Source organism: Thunnus maccoyii, chromosome 2 (assembly GCF_910596095.1).
Source record: "Thunnus maccoyii chromosome 2, fThuMac1.1, whole genome shotgun sequence".
Taxonomy (NCBI): domain Eukaryota; kingdom Metazoa; phylum Chordata; class Actinopteri; order Scombriformes; family Scombridae; genus Thunnus; species Thunnus maccoyii.
This window is the reverse complement of record NC_056534.1, coordinates 31,988,296-32,006,004: the sequence shown is the minus strand read 5'-3', so window position 1 is coordinate 32,006,004 and position 17,709 is coordinate 31,988,296. Positions and strand designations below refer to the sequence as shown.

The window sequence follows — 17,709 nt, the reverse complement described above, 5'->3', positions numbered from 1 at the left end:
ATGTTTACACAAAGAAAGAGCAGCGAGCGTCACAGGCAGCCAGCAGAGGAGGTGGTGGAGTTGTTGCGTGTCGTGTTTTAAGGTGTTACGGTGAATCAGATGGAGTCGGGCGGTCAACAGATGGGTGGATGACGGCTCCATTCCGCATCAGGCGGCAATGATGGATGTCCGACCTCGAGGCTACAGCACTCCACCACCAATAAAATGCAAAAATATCTCATCGTTTACTCACTGCTAAACCGAAACAACACATTCAGGAAGGACACACAAGTTCAGTAGAATTTTACAAGTAAAACTTTATTGGAATGATACTCATGTTGCAAAATATTACACTTCGTGTTTTTATGTCACTTGTTCCCGTGACTTTAGACGCTTCCCTTTGCAGTGTGTGTATGACTGTGTGTGTATGTGTGTGTATGTTTGTAGGCCTATGTGTGGCGGGGGTTAACATGGTTTACATTGGGGTCTCATTTCCCTAAAAAGTGCGACAGTATGCACCGGCATTGTGCCTGCATCGAGAGGAAGTTGTATCACTGCAAAAACATCGAGGAGACACAGAATAATATTGTATTATAACTTCAAACATTTTGTCCATGATGATATAGTCAACATTAAACTTGACATGGAGGAAATACAGCGGATGTGAAATCTCAACAAGTGATTTACAACAATGTCATAATAATAATAACAATAATAAAAGGTTTGTAAATTAGTCCATAATAACCAATAGGACAGCTGATGACTACAAGTAGGCTGTGTGCAGCCACTCTGCAGCTTCTGCCACCATCTATCTGCCCACTTTCACTTCAGACTGATCAATCAATAAAAATTGGAGTCTTTCAGCTGTTTCACCTCTTTCCAGGTGAGAAAGAAGTGGAAACACTTCTCAGTAGTTGAGCACTACATATAAAAAGTAGTGAAAAGGAGTGTAACACAGGGGGAAGGGATGGACCCTCTGGTCACAAATTGGTTGTCATGTATGTGAGTCTTTCTTGGATAAAAAACCAATCAATCAAAAAGCTTATTTACCAGACACATTGCAGGCAGCTGCCCCCAGACCCCCGGGTGCACCCAAAAGCTGCAGGTTCACTGCAGCAGTTGGTTTGTGGTCATTTGACCAACTGTAACTTTGTTTGGGAATATGCAGCACAATGTCAACAGATATTGCACCGATTATTATTAGTGGACCGTACTATTTAGTACATATTTCTTCTTCTTTGTGTGTATGAAATTCATCAGATGTGTCTTTTATTCTATTTTTTGGTTGCCTTTTTAACATCTGATCAGGGACAACAGATGAAAATTAGCCTTCTAGACAAACTCTGGTTCATTTACAGTTCTGTTTCTGTTGCCTCGGCGTGGAGACTACAAACTCAGGATATCTGATATCTGAGGCCCTGTTGTTTAATCCGTGGAGTGCCCCTTTAAGACCTTCATTAATGCAGCTGATTCTGTGCTCACATGGTGCATATTCCCAATTTTTGTGTTTAACAGAATACCACTCGGGCCATATAATATTCCAGCATAGTAGTATTGTACACAATGTACAGAGAGTGGAAGGAGCGGTGGGTTTATAGGGGCCCGGGGCCCCCCAACAGCGTCATCCAGCTGTGGACATTGAGCCACATTGGACTAAACCTCATCTGAAATAGATCATTTAGTACTCCTGCTTGATTTTAGGTCATTTTAAATATCATTCCATATTACAAATGACACACACACACACAATTACACATTACAAATGTGTAATTGTGAGAAAAGGTGAGTTATATTTCACCTTATCTGAACTATTCTGGACAGGAAGGACTCACATGAATCAAAAATATCTGTAGTTTAAAATGATGGGAGAAAAACTGAAGCATCTGTATTAACCAAATTAGAGTATCTTGATAATGGTGGCACATTAAAATACAGCTATAAAGAAGGCATTTTAATGTTTTGAAACAGACACGAATGTCACTTGGTTTTATTTGATAAAGTCTGAATGAACAAATCCCACATTGACCACCATTTTGGGCACTGTTTAAGCACTTTGCCATAATAGCTCGGGAGCTAAAGAGGCATTGAACACCTGAAGTGTGTCATGTACTTTAAATAGACAGGTTGTATACTGTGCACTAAGGACATTTTGTCTTTTCTTAGAACAAGCTCTACTCGGCTCCAGATGCTCAACTTTTTCTTAACCAGTTCACTGGAGCGCCGGTCATCTTTACATCATGGTCAAACACACTGAGAAACAAAAATGAAACAAAAACTGTGCGTGTTTCAAAAACAGAAACGCGAATAGAGTTGTTGTAACATGTAAGACTGTAAGTCACATGGAGTGTGGTCCAACGTTGATAGTGATAAGAGGAAGGGGCCGGGTGCTGGTGGGGCGGGGATGAACAAAAACACAGGTTTTCTATAAAAGGCCATCAGGCCAGAGCACACTATCCGCACCGCCATCAGTGACAGGTCAAAGTGCCAGAAGCAGTTTGAGGTAGTCTGCCTCAGGTGGTCTCTTTCAGTTGGAAAATGCCAAATGACTCATTCAACATGCAGAATCAACTTTACTGCTAAGTGAGCTCTGAGCTCAAAGACCAAACAGAGTTGTTAAGTTAGAAAAACCAAATCATCTTCTGGAAGGGGAAAACTGTGGAAGACGCTAACCTAAAGTCTTAATATTCCCTTATGTTCCTCTTGACTCTAACCAGAACTTTAAATATCCGTATCTATTGTAAATCCTAAGCGAGTGTCTTTCATACCTTCATTACCTGCCGATCCCAACGCATTATGTTGATAGGATGTCTCTATTAAGTGATATGTTCAAACCTGAGATACCATTATGTGACGGTGTTCCTTCACCACACCATCAAAAACTGAGATATTTCCATTCCCTTATCCACATTCCCTTGTTTGTTAGCGTGGCATGATATCACTGGAGCGACTAGTCTCTAATAACATTTAAAACTGAGTGCTGTAGATATGCACAAAGCCTGGCTATGCTAACAATGACAAGAAGTATTGATGGAGTTATACAGTAAAAACCTGACTGATTTTTTTTCTTTTTCTCCCTAAAGTGTCATCTGTCTCGGACTGTTTGAGCACACAACGCATCACATGATTTGTTTTTCTTTTGGCCGATCGTTCCTGTGACTCGGTGTATGCTGTCTACAACGTGAACAGGAAGAGGTTTAAGTATTTACGGAAAAAAAATAAGACGTAACCGCAAAACGTAAAGTCGTTCAAGCTGAAAGTGCATATGTGTGTGATTCATTTAAACTGCTGTTCACCGGGGGAACGAGCGAGTTAAGCCAAGTTATCAGTTTAAATTTAAGAAACTTTTGTGCAGACTGAGACCTCAACTTGTACAAGACTCAATGGGCTTCATGTAATCACTAACAGACTGAGCAGTAGTTTAGAACAGACTGACTGTTTTTTGTTTTTTTGTTTTTTTTATCTTGTGGCGCAAAAGTGAGTAAACAATGAATGAAACAATAAAAGAGCAGGGAAGATCTTGGGTGAAAATGTGTAGAGGCAACTCTAAATGAGAGGGGTTCCCAACATCCATGAATCTGAAGCACACCTTCATTATAAAGGGATCCATAAATAAGACAGAATAATAAATAAAATACAATAGAAACGCAACAGAAAAGGCAACACTGCTGGTTATCAGTCTCCATGCTCTTTTTTCCCTTTCTCTATCCCATTTCTCCTCTTTTTGTAGCTGGTGCTTGTGATTGGACAGGAGACAGTGCTCTCTCCTTGCGTCTCCCACTTGACCAGCCTACCTTTGACTCTCCCTACTTCCTTCTTTCTTCCTCTCTCGCTCTCTAACTCTAGAACTCAGCAAACTCCTTGGCACATTTCTCATTGAAGGAAATGCGGATCTCCTCCTCCTCGTAATCATCAAAGTTGCTGGTGTCTCCTGGTCCTTTGAACTTTGGGACGAAGGGAGCTTCCACCTGCGGACGGATAAAAACACCAGGTGAGAAGCAAACTTCACACATGGGAAGTCACACATCACACACACACATACGGTATACACACGTACCTTTTTCTGGTAGATGGCGATCCAGTCAGTGGTCGAAAACCATTTGTGTCCCTTGATGTCGTTGACCCCATTCTTAAGGTTCCCATAACGTTTTGTGAGATCCACCTGTGGATGATACCGATACGTCTTCCTCACTTTAACGTTATAATTCATCCAGAACATGGAGCGAAACAAATGTAAGGTCATCATTGAAGATATGAGATATTTGTTTTCACCTGTAGCAGGTTCCTCAGGAGGTCCTTCAGGTCTGAACTGAAGTGAGATGGGAAACGCACCTGAAGCAGACGACAAAGAAGACGGATGAAGATTTGAGATGCGGCCAGGTGACCAGATGTTTTGTCATTCTGAATCAATCTTGGTAGAGTCAGTGAATAATGCTGTCATCTCCCTCAGCCAGTGTCCTAGTCAGCTCCCAGGTGTAATTGTGTGGAACAAAAGCAATCAAGTGATAAAAAGCTAAGTTGGGAAAAACGTGGATGCAGTGCGTGTTTTCCCAGGTAAAAATTCTGTGGCACTCAGCAGCAGCAGCAAATGTTTGGTTGGAATAAATCCAATAAGATGTGACAATTAGCACGGCTAGAGATAGTCGACCTTGCTGAACAAACAAATAAAAAGATGAACAATCACACAGACTCGAACATAAAAAAATCATTACAAGGAAATGGACATGACGGCACAAGAACTGACAATGATTGTAAAATGATGATCAACAGAAAGTGTATTAAAAATGTCTGTTTAAAACTATTCTGTATATGATTAATGGTGATTTATTCTAAATATTCTACCACAGACAAATGTCACTGTCATGGAAAAATTAAGATGAAAATGATAAATTTGCATTATAAGAGTGCATAGCAATGACTTAACAGGCATAAAGGAAACACATTTTCCCAACACAGCGGTGGTCCATCTCGACAAAGGCCGATTGCCTAAAACCCAAAGAATCAAGACTGGTCGTATGTTTGTGTTTGTTGCTGTGCGTGTGCGTGGAGATAAACATGTAAACTTAACACGCAGCTCTAAATAAAAGTGTGAAAGAGATTTGAAATAGACGCACACGTTCATATTTACTGTCTCCTTTTGTAAAGACCGGTTGCTTTGAATTTGTTTTGTGTTAATTAATGGACAGACTGCTGAGAAACAGGTTGCAGTAGCACGGTTATGTGCCTCCAGCTCATTTATGGAGTCTTTGTAATCCAGAATTGAACTGATGTTAATAAAAAAATTAAGAGAGCAACAGCCTAACCTTTTTAAAAGTAAAGCTAGACTGAAATATTATTGCATTTTTTTGCCGTCTTTATTAGCCTTCCATGAAAAGAAGTCAGAGCAGTCAGCATTGTACAAGAAGAATAACATTATTTTCTAATTTGGTAATGTGAATCGTTTTCTGTGAAATACTGGTGTACTTATTGTCACATTTTTTAATTTATTCCCAAAAAGAGCCATAAATAAATACTAAAATTAAATGATGTAGCAGGACCACCAGTGATCAGACAGATATTTAGTCAAAAAGTAGTAACCAGAGAGTCAAACTCACCTTCCCTGATACGATCTTTTCATAGATCTGAATGGGCTGGTCAGCAAAGAAAGGTGGGTACCCTGCTGCCATCTCATAGACCAGTACACCCAGTGCCCACCAGTCTACTGCCTTGTTGTACCCCTGGTTGACCGAAGAAAAGAAAAGAACACAGAAAAAGGAAAGACAGAGTTATAGACAGGTGAATCAAGATGAGATTTGAAAGCGTGTATGTTTTGGAGACATCCTTTAGCCGAGCTACAGAGGTCGGGTATATTATGGACGGTTTGATTTGTCTAACAGACTATCCCTTGCATTTTATTTTCCATCTCAATCTGTGAATCCTATTGAAAGGTTCGAATAAACTGTCGACTGCTAGTACTTAAAGCTGCTATAATCAGTATTTTTCATAATAACAAAGTATCAAATGACAGTGTGTAATGTCAGAGGCGTCGCTCATAGTGATGAACCTACAGAGAATTATAACCCGACTGTAAAGCATCTCTCGGCTTTACGGAGCTTTGTGGCGAGTTTCAGCTCACTGTTTATCTGTCCAGCTGCAACTTTACTGTTTTGGTCCACTCACACTCTCTTATAGTATCGCTTTCCACTGCAGCAGGCAGCTGTTTTCAGAGAAAAAACTCTAAAAACCCACTGTACACTACCTGCTCAGCACCAAACAGACACTATTAGCGATTAGCTGGTGAGCATAGTGGAGCATTTAGCAGCTAAAGGACCAGGTATTTCCCTCAGGAGATGGTAGAGATAAAACAGATCTAAAAGAGAGTGAATATTGGACTTATATTCATCAAGTGCACAGAAACTCGACTCCAAATGAATAATAACGTTGCTCCGTGACTGCTGGATGTGCTAATGACTGTTTGCTAACGTGTTCAACATATCACAACTTGTTTCTGCTTCCCCCAAGTGGCCAAAAAAATCTATTAATGCAGGTGTTGGAATGTGTTTTAACTTTAACAACCAATAATTTGGCAAACCTGATGTCACTTTTTGCTCAAATCGTTTTGGAAAGAAACACAATTGTCTGAACAAGTCGCAAAGATGTAAAAAGGGGGAGAGCGGTGGTTTACCTTGCTGAGAATAATCTCTGGGGCCAGATATTCTGGGGTGCCACACAGTGTCCAGGTCCTGCCCTTTACACGTTTGGCAAAGCCAAAATCTGTCACCTGCGAGAGGAACAGAAAAGACCGAGGACAGATAAGGAGAAAGAGAGTAAGAGAATGAACAAAACAAAAAGAGAAAAACAGACATACATTCTCAGAGAGTTTTATACCTGGCAAAGATTTACCACATGAAAGGGAGGAGAGATAGAGAGAGAGAGAAGAGCAAAGCATCATGGGGCAGCAGTGGAATTTTTCATCTGTTGTTGTATCACTTTTCATCCCTAGAGGGCAGTAGAATCTATTCTACAGGACAGCATCAGCATGACAGCGTGTGCCCACTGGACAGTTGATGGTGGATATACGGTTCATTTCTAGACACCTTCATGTCTGTGTGACATCACAGAGTCTTTGTATTTCTGGCACACCTACGGTATCTTTCTATGATGTAGCACTGAATGTTCACTCATACAGTCTTAATATTTTTTAAGTAACCTGGCTCTTATTTGAATGATTTTGGTCGGTTATGTTCACACTACTCATCAGCTTCAATTCAGAGAGATAGGAATGTGGCGACACGTAGCTTTGTAAAGGAGTCTATGGAGCATCATAACTGTCCATTATAAACTGTTGTCCACTACAGTGCAAAACTGCGTTTACACAGAACCGGTTGTATGATTAGAGTTGAAGCTGCTTTTTAAACCCTGACTGGTTCAGATGTGTTGAGATCGATGCTCCATGGACCCAAATCGCATTCATGTCTCTATAATGAAGCTGAAGGGGAAAAGATTAAAATAACCAATTAAAAGTAACACATAGGGGCAGCTGTAGGAACTTCCTACAACATAGACAAAAGTGCCTCTTTGACCACAACATCCCAGATTCTATTCATATCATATATCGTGATTTCACTCAGAACTTTCAAACATCTTGCAGGGTTATGTAACGTGACAGTTCTGCAGTGAGAACACCTGTGGCAGCATATCAAAACAATGGTGCCAATATCACACATCTCATATCTACCTAGAGTTGATATATGTTACACTTGACCGGTATCCTACAAGTACGGACTGGCTCGAGTGTGGTGGTGCCACTCAGCAACAAGCTAACAGTAAAGTTAGCACACCTCACATTCAAAGTTTATTGATGCATTTCACTCCTGTATGAACTGATAAACAACTTGCAAGACAAGACCAGTAAATGTTTGTGAAATGTTGATGAATGTTATGCTATGGCCAGCTAACATTTTCTACGTAGCATCGGCTACTAAAACGCTATCTAGCTTATTTGGATAGCTAGATCATAATGTGATTTTGTTAGCTCCCTCCACCTTTCAAATAATGCACCAGTGTTCACTGACATATTAAACTAAAACCAAACTAAGGGCTGAAATGTCTGGGACATGTGGCCTGTTTGGAAAGTTGGAAATCTAACAGGATAGGTTCACAATTTTTCAAGTCTGTCCTACAACAACAGTCAAGTTCCCAAATGAACACTGACACATGTTTTCCTCACTGTAATCATTCCTCCTGTGATCTCTGACCATTCAGAGATCATAATGCACTTTCAATCTAAGTGATGAGGGGCCAAATCCACAGCCCTCCTTCTGTGCAAAAATGTATTTAAAAATTTATTTGAAGCTAATATGAAGCTTCAGTCGACCAAATGAGTCAAATCAAGTATACTGTAAAAAAATTGAGTCTTTTTAGTGCCAAATTCCATCGTTTTGTTACAATCCTTCCACTGCAGCTGAATAGGAAAACACGGTTGGAACACAAAGAGGAAATTTTTTTTTACTAAAACTAGACAATATATGTGGAAGAGATCCACTTTATTTGACTAACTCAGACAGCTGAAGCCTCATATTATCCTCAGATAAACTTTTAAATAGTTTTAGTCAAACCGAGGATTGTGGATTTTGTGCCTCATCACTTACATTGAAAGTGCATGTGGAGGGATCTTCTAATGGGCAGTATAAACAGGAGGAATGATTACAGTGAGGAAAACCTGTGTCAATGTTCATTTAAGCTAACACGAGAGTGGCTGCCATTGTTTAGCATCACTTGTGAAGTCCCACTGATGTAAACGGATGTATAATTTAAACCTTTACAAAAAATACATACAAGAATTTATATATAAAGGTACGTAATTTATGATCAGCTTTTTTTTTTTTTTTTTTTTTAAATATTCTTGCATCAGGGGTTATTTACCTGTATGTAGCCCTGTTGATCTATGAGCAGGTTTTCAGGTTTCAGGTCTCTGTAGATCAGGTCCAAAGCGTGCAGGTACTCAAAGGTCAGCACAATCTGAGCAGCGTAGAACCGAGCGTGAGGCTCACTGTGTACACACACGCACACACACAGGGAGATAGAAAGAGAGCAGTTCAGTGGAGTGCACAGTACAGAACTGAGACGAATAGAGCTGAATAGAATAGAGTAGAGCTACAATAAACCCTAAAAGAAAAGAACAGAGCACAACAGAGCTGAAAAAAACAAAAACATGACAGTGACAGAGTAAGGAGGATAGAGCTGATTAAAACAGAAGAGAACAGATTAGGACTGAAAATGAAAGAGTGAAGAGAACAGAAAAAAGGCTATAATAAAACAGAGTTGAAAAGAGAGTTCAGAGCTCCACAGTTTACATGTATACGTCCCTACAAAATGCATCTGTGCTGTAAACTTCACGTTCACTCCACTGCATACAGACACTAACCTAAATCTGCCAATTCTCCGTAGATGGGAGAACATCTCTCCACCTGGTACATATTCCATCACCATGTAGAGGTTAGTGTTGTCCTGAGGAAGACAGAGGACCTGTTAGTGACACTCACACACACACTCATGTACTGACACCCTGCAGGCACGCACATACAACTGGATTAAATGGAAATAGCATTTTGTGGGTCAATATGAATGAATCCATATATATCACCATAAAAAAGACCAACTCAAAAAGTGCTTGTAACTGTGTCTTATACATTTATTGATACAAAACCTGGTCTACATTCGTATGTTCTTTAGATGCTATGATCTGTGTGCCGGACGACGCACGTGTACAGGAATATTCTGTTAATAGGTTTATTTGAGGAATCAAGGATATTCCGTCCCAGGGAATCCAAGGTGCATCTACCGGTAAACAGCTTAACCCGAATAAGGCCTTATTTGGAGCGTAGCCATCAGCTGGGTTACTCTGTGCAGGTACTAACAGCCTCTGACAAAGCCGGGACGTGAGTGTAAAATGTTGATCATCGGGCACGTGGCAGAACAAGCTAGCTTCACTCTGAATTTGCTGATGAACTACCCTTAAGGGGATTATTTGCCAATAATAGTGGAAGTGATAATAAGGATGAGATCAGTAAATTGACAGATTATTGTTAACAAGATTAAAGAGATGGCAGTTGACTTTTATAAAAACAAACGGCGTGTTGAGTTGATTCACGGTTTATTTAGCAACAGTTAGTTGATTAATCGATTAGCTGATTGGCAACGGTTTTGATCATCAAATAATCGTTTATTTTTATCAATACGGCCAATTTGCTGGTTTTAGCTTCTCAAATATGATTTAATGCCTTTCTCCCCCCCCAATCCTGAAGTTGGAAAGGTGTGGAAGCAGAAATTTCAGAAGCTGTTTTAGAGGATACTGGTGCCTTAAGTGTTACTTATTAAAGCATTTTATTTGACTTTTTTTACAGGACAAAGCTACCCTGAATTCATCTTTCATGATGTAGCTCAAATTAGCCAAACTGTACACTTTTTCTACACACTCATGAAAGGCAGGCGCCTAACTTCTCAACTAGCTATAAGACAACAGGGTGTGCTGGGGATTTTTTTTTTTTTCCTCTTCAACAGACCAGCTTTAAAAACATGTAAAGAAGAGACAAAGAGCAACTTAGAAGCTACTATGAGGGCTAGAGGGGAAGTTGATAAGCAGACGGGGAAATCTATACAGTCACTTATCATCAATATACAGCCACATACAGGTTTGAATACACACACAAAATCTAAAATTCTCCATACCTTGAACGAGTACTCTAACCGCACCAGAAAAGGAAAGCTGACAGCCTGAAGAATCCTCTTCTCATTCAGAGTGTGCTCTATCTGCTTGAGCTTCACCACCTGAAAGGCACAGAAGGAGACAGCGAAATAATGTGTCAAAAAAAAAAAAGTGGTGAAATCAGTGTCTTAACAAAAAGAAGCATTTGCTTTTTAGGGCAGCATAATCTCAGCTTTTTTTAAAACAAGTTGAAGCTGGTAAATCTGCGAGTCATCGGCCCCTGACCTCACTTTTCTAGATAAAGACATAAAACTGTGTTTTCTGTTTCTTCTACAAGATCGACACAGTGAATGTTAGCAAAGAAACCTAATCAAAGAGTTATTCTTTTATACCAACATATACCTCTGACGTCATTGAAAAGGCTCTACATTTTTATTTTATTACATTGTATTTAGTGTAAGGTGGAAGTGAATCTATATCTTTTTTGGTTATTTTTGTTATGTTCAACCAGCACTACTTATTTAGCACACTACTGCTTTAATGGTTACTTGATATACCAGCTGTAGGTCTTCTGCAAGACAACGTATTCGAGCAATAAGTTAATGTTGGTTTTACCGACTTGTTTTTCAGACAAACAAGCGTACAGTGATTATGGCACAGAGGGGCACAAACTGGAAAAGGTGCTGGAACGGGATGAATCTATTGCCAAGAGGAGATACAGCGTACAGGTGGCATCAAAAATGACCAATCACATCAGCTGCTCTCACACAGCAGATATGAAGCCCTGTCCCAGTCTTCATTCAGGAGGAGCAAAGTCACAATGTGATTATAAATACAAAGAACTCCCAATGTGGCTATACAGCATTATAAATATACTTTAAAAAGCAAATGAAGTCATCAGCACACATACACAGACAGTCAGTTTTATGTCATAAGAGGGGATATGTGCAGGGAAGACATGTGGGCACAGTTTTATTCTAAATAGGGTACCAAAATGACTCCTTGATGTGATCTGAACAAAGACAACTTCAGCTCTACCACTCTCAGCGATGTCCGCTTCAGCATCAGCAGGTTCAAAGTGGTAAAAAAAAAAGAAAAGAAAAAGGCTTGCACCTGTATTTTCGTGTCTGCGTTCTTTTTTTCCCCAATGTCCATAAATGTCTCAATACTTGTAAGTATAATTTTCAATCAGTGATATTACAGTGTTTTCTATGACCATCCTGTAGAACCAATAACTGTACCGTTAACTTAGCGTAATGGTACAGAGTGTCGGTACATGACAGACACATTGAAACACCGCGACCCTCCTGACCCCTGGCCCGGACTGACCTTCTGCTTGTTGAGGATCTTCATGGCATAATGCTGTCCCGTTTCTCTGTGTCTCACCAGCATAACGCGGCCAAACGAGCCCGTGCCCAGGGTTTTCAACCTCTCAAACTGCTCCAGGCAAGCAGTGTTCTGAATCGACAAAAACAAAAAGAGTTCTGTGAAAATGGGACAGTGAGGGTTGTGGTGTGGGAGGTGAACTTTTTTATTTTCTAATGTTTCCTGTGTTTATGTTTACTATTCGTTTTATATTATTATTTATTGTGTCTTTGCGTGCCAGCAAATGTGTGAGCACGTGTTTACGGTTTATGTGCATACGATGTACAGTAACCACAGAGTACATATACTGTACATGAGACGTATGATACATGGTTTATAATATCTGTATATAGTCTGCAATACATATATGTGCATACTAAGTATAATATAAATGTACTGTACAGAATATTGATAGCGATCCCATTCATATTTGATACTATATTGCAAGCCTGTAAAATCTATTTTGGCTTAGACAATCTACAAAAAAGTTTACCCAAAAAATATTACTTTGGTGATGTACACTGTTTAGATGGAAACTTTGTGTCAACCTTGAAATAACCCTTACTTCACATAAACAACATGTAAGAGAAGCTGCATCTTACTAACAGCCTCTTGAATAATCATTTACAACAGTGATATCAGAGCCGATCCATTTATCTGAAAATATTGTACATCCTCTGGCCAATCAGTATCAAGTATTATTTTTGGACATATTCATAAATGGAGGATATTAGATTATGTATAATGTACAGAATATTGATAAAGGTTGTGTCTAAAAGAGCTCTTATGGCTTTGTTTTAATGGCAGCTCATACAACATCCAACTTTTTCATCATATTTTTAAGGCTGGATGACAGATGATGATTTTTTTTTTCTCCTGTTATTGTTATACAGCATATTATCAACATGATCTGCAAATGTATAAAAAAGTTTACATGGAAAATAAACAAATGAATATTTAGTGCAATGAACAGCACAAACAAAACTCTATTTACAAACAATGATGCTGAATTATCGCCCAGCCTTACACTTTTTTTTCCCTCTTGATTTATTAAACCATCCAAATGTATCGAAATTATCTAAAGAAATGAGATTCACCTTGTGATGACTGGTATTTTTAAATTGTTACAATCCTTCCTCAGAAGGAAAATCATTTTAAACTGAATTTGAGAAAACATCACTTCACATCTTTGCTCACACAGGAGTGAAATTTGAATGCAAGCTAACACACAATAAAACCGATCAAAATACAACAAACCTGTCTTATCACAGTTCTTCGGTGTTAGACGAACACACACTAACCTGTGCGGGGCTCTCCCACTTCTTGAGGAAGTCCTCTTTGGCTTTAGCAAGGAACTCCTTGACTGTGGAAGACAAAACACAACTGTTTACAAAAGAAAACCGTATGTTGTGTGTATGTGTAAAGAATGAAAGAAACCAGGAAATAAGTGGAAAAAAATCTCTTATAATTTCTCAAATCTGCTTTTAGAAGAATTATAGACTAGTTAATCCTATCTACATGTATCTTCTATTTTTAAGAATATTGATTAAATGTATTATTTGCCCTTTTTTGATCATTTCTGGACTCTATCAGATACGCAGCTGGTTTCAAACATGGGTAGTTACATCATATCCACCTTAGCCCACCTGGACAAATCATTTTATAGCAAATTGTTTGAAATTAAACTTTGCTGTGTCCAATACACCTTAAAATGAACTACTCACAACTAACACAGATGCCCCAAATAAGCAGACATGGATCATGTGTCAGTGCGGGATGATGTGCAGTTTGTCATTTTTCAAGCCTAAGGGCGACTTCTGTAAGCCGGAAAATGAGCCCTAATATTACCAACAGAGCTAATTTCTTTACATGCTGCATTAAAAACAGTAAGACAAGAATGATCTTAAAGCGGCACTTCATCGATAAAGGACTGTTTAATCATCATGGACTGAACTACTAGGCTGTTAAAAACAGCTATATAACGTCTTCTATAGTTCTGGAGTTCTGGAGAGAGCTCTCTAAAGTCTAGAAAATGTTGGGTTTAAGACTTTAAGACAAACTACAGGTGTTTGAAAGATGGGGGCATTTAACCTTCAGGAAACATATGATAAATAAAGGACACTACTGAGTTGCATTATGGTCATTGTAGGATCAAGCATTTTTGAATGTTTACTCATATCATGGATTAAAAGTCAGGATATTTCTGCCTCTGCTGCTTTTGATTTTAACCCTTCTTTTTTTAATCTGTCTGTTCCAAGTCCCTAAATCTTATGTAAGTACAATACTTAATCCCTGAAGTACCCCTTTCAACCAAAATAACTGAAGAAAACTTAAAATCAACCAAACAAAGAATCCTTTAAACTTGGTTCATTTGGAGTACAGGCATAAAGCACATGGCTTGGCTTAAAATATTTCCTAATTTCTCCCAACAGGTTGAAGGTTTTAATCCCAGGACTGGCTGGGAAAAAGCTGATTGAGGAAGGAGAACTACTGTCAACTATCTGCCCTTAAGCAAGGCACAAAACACTCACCTACACGCAGGGATTAAAGCAGGCAAAGATCTGTGAGCCTAAAAGTTGTCCAGGAGGAAATGTGTACAATGTATTGAATTAAGTATTATATGAATTTAAAACTGCTCTATGCCTGAAATCAGGCATGGTACCTGACAACTTAAACACCTGTACACAATCAAAGTTGCTTAGAGAACAGTAAACAGCGCATTATTGTTATTGTACTGAGCAGCTCCCTGGTTGAAGAGTTTTTTTTATCCATATCTCATAACACTCTTTTCCTCTTGTTTTTAGTTTGGTTGTTGACGAAACAGCATCGCTCTGTTGCACACACACATTCTCATACTACGTGTGTACTGTCCAGGCTGACTTGAGTATAAGATACTAACACACACACCCATTTTTTATGCCTCACTGCAGCAAGAGATAATATATATTCTGTACTTTACATCCTTCTGAATAACAGTAACCTTGCATTGGACTTGACAGCACAGCTCAGCCAGACCTGCAGACCTTTTATGGGTCCACCAAACAAAATAGTTCCCTCATACATGAGACTCGGCTCTACCCACACACAGTTTCCGTGGAGCAACAGGCCTTTTGTGTTTGGGAAATATCTGACACATATTGTTATGATCTCGCCAGTATTTCACTGCAAGATGTCAAGATGCTAGCAGCCTTACAAATGCTGCTTTGCAATCTTGCAGCTTATACCGTGATACAATGTCTAAAACTGAGCGGTACTCCAGCGCCTCTTTTGAAAGAGAGATTCCCTTTTTACATCTATTTGTGAATGTGCCTCTGAATTTGAATTGATGACATTCATTTTTTGGGAGCCCGTGTGGCACAAGCTCATTCGTTACAGCAAGGACCAGTCATGGTCGCATGACTGGATCTTAATGAACTGGGAAGCTGGACCCACCAATAGGCCTCTAATGATCAGTATATGGCATGTGATGTGAGGCGCACATTAACTACTGTATCACACGTCTGTGGTGGTTTCAAGAGGCTGTAACAGAGCAGGTGCTGCTGCGGGAGTGATGTGTGCTGGAGACGGTACCCACCGCTTTCCATCTCGCTGCCCTTCCTGGCCGTGGGCGCGTTGCCCATGATGACAACTTGTCAGCGGGCGATCCGTGGCTCTGCGGCCGCCCTGCAGCCCTCTCAAGCCGGTCTAAGCTCGATTAGGTCCGAACCGTATTTCCTAAATCCAGATGTACCCAACGTTAACTCCGAGGTCTTGCTGTTTAATAGGCTGACAGCTGCTGATGCGGCGAGACGGGAGAGTCACAGTCACCGCACGGTCCTCAACAACCAACCGGCGGCCGATATCGAGCTTAAATCCGCGGGGTGCTGTCGCTGTGCTGTCCCGGTCGCTGTGGGGTTTCGCTGGACTGTCAGGCCGAGCTCGGCGCCGTTGGCCTGAACACGGAGGATCCAGTCTTCTCCTGTCCCTCCTTGCAGCCCCCGCCGAGCGAGGCCCCCCCGGCTCCCCACCTTTCCCCCAGCCCCCCCCAAAAAAACAGCGATACCGAGGGCGGGGATGCAATATTCCCAATCGGGAAGCCTGCCACTTTGCGTTACCGAGCCCAGCTTTTAAAAATGAAACCTCGGCGGGGTCCGACAACGACGGGAATTCGCCCAAATCAACATTGGCCCCCCGTAGCCTCGGAGACGGAGCGAGATGACGGAACTACAGCCGAGCGAGTGTCCCGCCCCGCTCGTCAAGAACCGGGCTTGATTGACAGGCAGAGCCAGGTTACCGATTGGCCACTTTATCTACGGTGCTGCCCCACTGAGCGCTCTGATTGGCTCTTCGCAATCCATCAACAACGGCAGGGTCCTGCCGCCCTCAAAAAAGCAGGCGAGGGGAACGTCACCGATTATTTTTCTCCCGACGACGTACGCGCCTCCTTTCTCCGGCTTCTCTCCTCCATTGGCTCGGCGTGGCTGAACCGTGAGAACCTCGGTGGATGCGAGGATGTCCATTGGCTGTCAACAGCGGTTGACAGGAACGTCCCCCTCCCTCCACGACCCCCCTCCTAACCGCCGCCAAGCGACTGATACACGTTTGGCAAAGTGACGTCAACCGCGTGCTATTTTTAGAAATGTTGGTCAGAATTTAGCGCACGCGCGGCGCGGTCTGACTGGCAGGACTTCTGAACAGATCTGAGCAGACGGTCGTGAAAGAAGGGAAGAGTTGATTTTAAATAACATTTTTACAATCGTTGTTGGATGAAAACACGCAGGGCCACATACTGCCTGAGTACCCGCGACATCTGCAGCCAGAATCCGCCACCAGCAGACCCCTGTCACCCTCTTCCCACACCTGTATTACCTACAGGGCGAATGTGGCAGATGCCCAAGGGACCCTTATTATCAGCAGGATCCTCAAAAGTCACAGTTTCACACAGATTTGCATCTGAATATCTTCCTAATTTCAATAATAATTTGAGTTTGTGTTGGTAAAAAAAAATTAAAAAAATAAAAAATCTGGATTCAAAAATGATCCCAGGTCCATGAACAAACACTGAGGCTATAAATAGGGTATGCCTACAGCTACTGCAGGGTTTGACCCTATCATATTAGGGCACTTCAGCCACCATCTGTATTATGTAAAGGTTCACAAACTACTAAAGCTGTATGAGCTACACATTATTAGATATTAAGTCTTATGTTTATGTTACATTGCAGTCCATTGTGAAAATTACAGACACTGAACAATTGTTGCTGCCTGACATGCTAATCTTGTAATTTCTCTGGCACATCTGGTTTTCAAAACAGTCTAGGGCTGCAACTAACTAGTTTTCATTGAACATTGCTTATTAAAATAACTGACAATCTTTAAAATGTGACAGATTAAAATGCCCATCACAATTTCCCAGAGCAGAAGGTTACATCTGCAAATTATTTATTCTGTCCACCCAACAGGAAGCCACCCAATTGCTTGTTCTGTTTGGCAGTTTGATTGACTGATCATATGAGTAGTGCTCATATGATCAATCAATAGACAGGCAGCTATTAGAGAGCAGGTGATGCCATATATGAATATGCATGCTGCAGACTGCAGACTCTAGTTACACTCATTCAGTCTTTCTGAACAGTGTAGACATGTGAAATGCAGACAGAGGTAACAGATGGATGGATGGAGGAGTTAGTCCCTTCAACTAA

At 40.7% G+C, this 17,709-nt stretch overlaps 1 protein-coding gene across 1 annotated transcript; it reads right to left on the bottom strand.

Annotated features, from left to right (window-relative positions):
- Nucleotides 1–276: 276 nt before the first annotated feature.
- prkacab (protein kinase, cAMP-dependent, catalytic, alpha, genome duplicate b) lies at nt 277–16,001 on the bottom strand. The gene is made up of 11 exons (XM_042432259.1): nt 15,603–16,001; nt 13,330–13,391; nt 11,993–12,121; nt 10,687–10,785; nt 9,383–9,465; nt 8,881–9,007; nt 6,641–6,736; nt 5,571–5,693; nt 4,249–4,308; nt 4,034–4,138; nt 277–3,944 (listed from the first exon to the last, which is right to left on the bottom strand). Exons 1-11 carry the CDS (start codon nt 15,646–15,648, stop codon nt 3,819–3,821), a joined length of 1,056 nt encoding a protein of 351 aa, XP_042288193.1. The 5' UTR covers nt 15,649–16,001; the 3' UTR covers nt 277–3,818.
- Nucleotides 16,002–17,709: the final 1,708 nt, after the last annotated feature.

Excerpts from the sequence above, each read along its gene's own strand:
- prkacab (XM_042432259.1), bottom strand. The coding sequence starts at position 15,648 with ATGGGCAACGCGCCCACGGCCAGGAAGGGCAGCGAGATGGAAAGCG. Across the intron at positions 10,786-11,992 it reads AGATCCTCAACAAGCAGAAG|GTGGTGAAGCTCAAGCAGAT; the intron begins GTCAGTCCGGGC and ends TGTGCCTTTCAG. Across the intron at positions 9,466-10,686 it reads GGTTAGAGTACTCGTTCAAG|GACAACACTAACCTCTACAT; the intron begins GTATGGAGAATT and ends TGTCTTCCTCAG.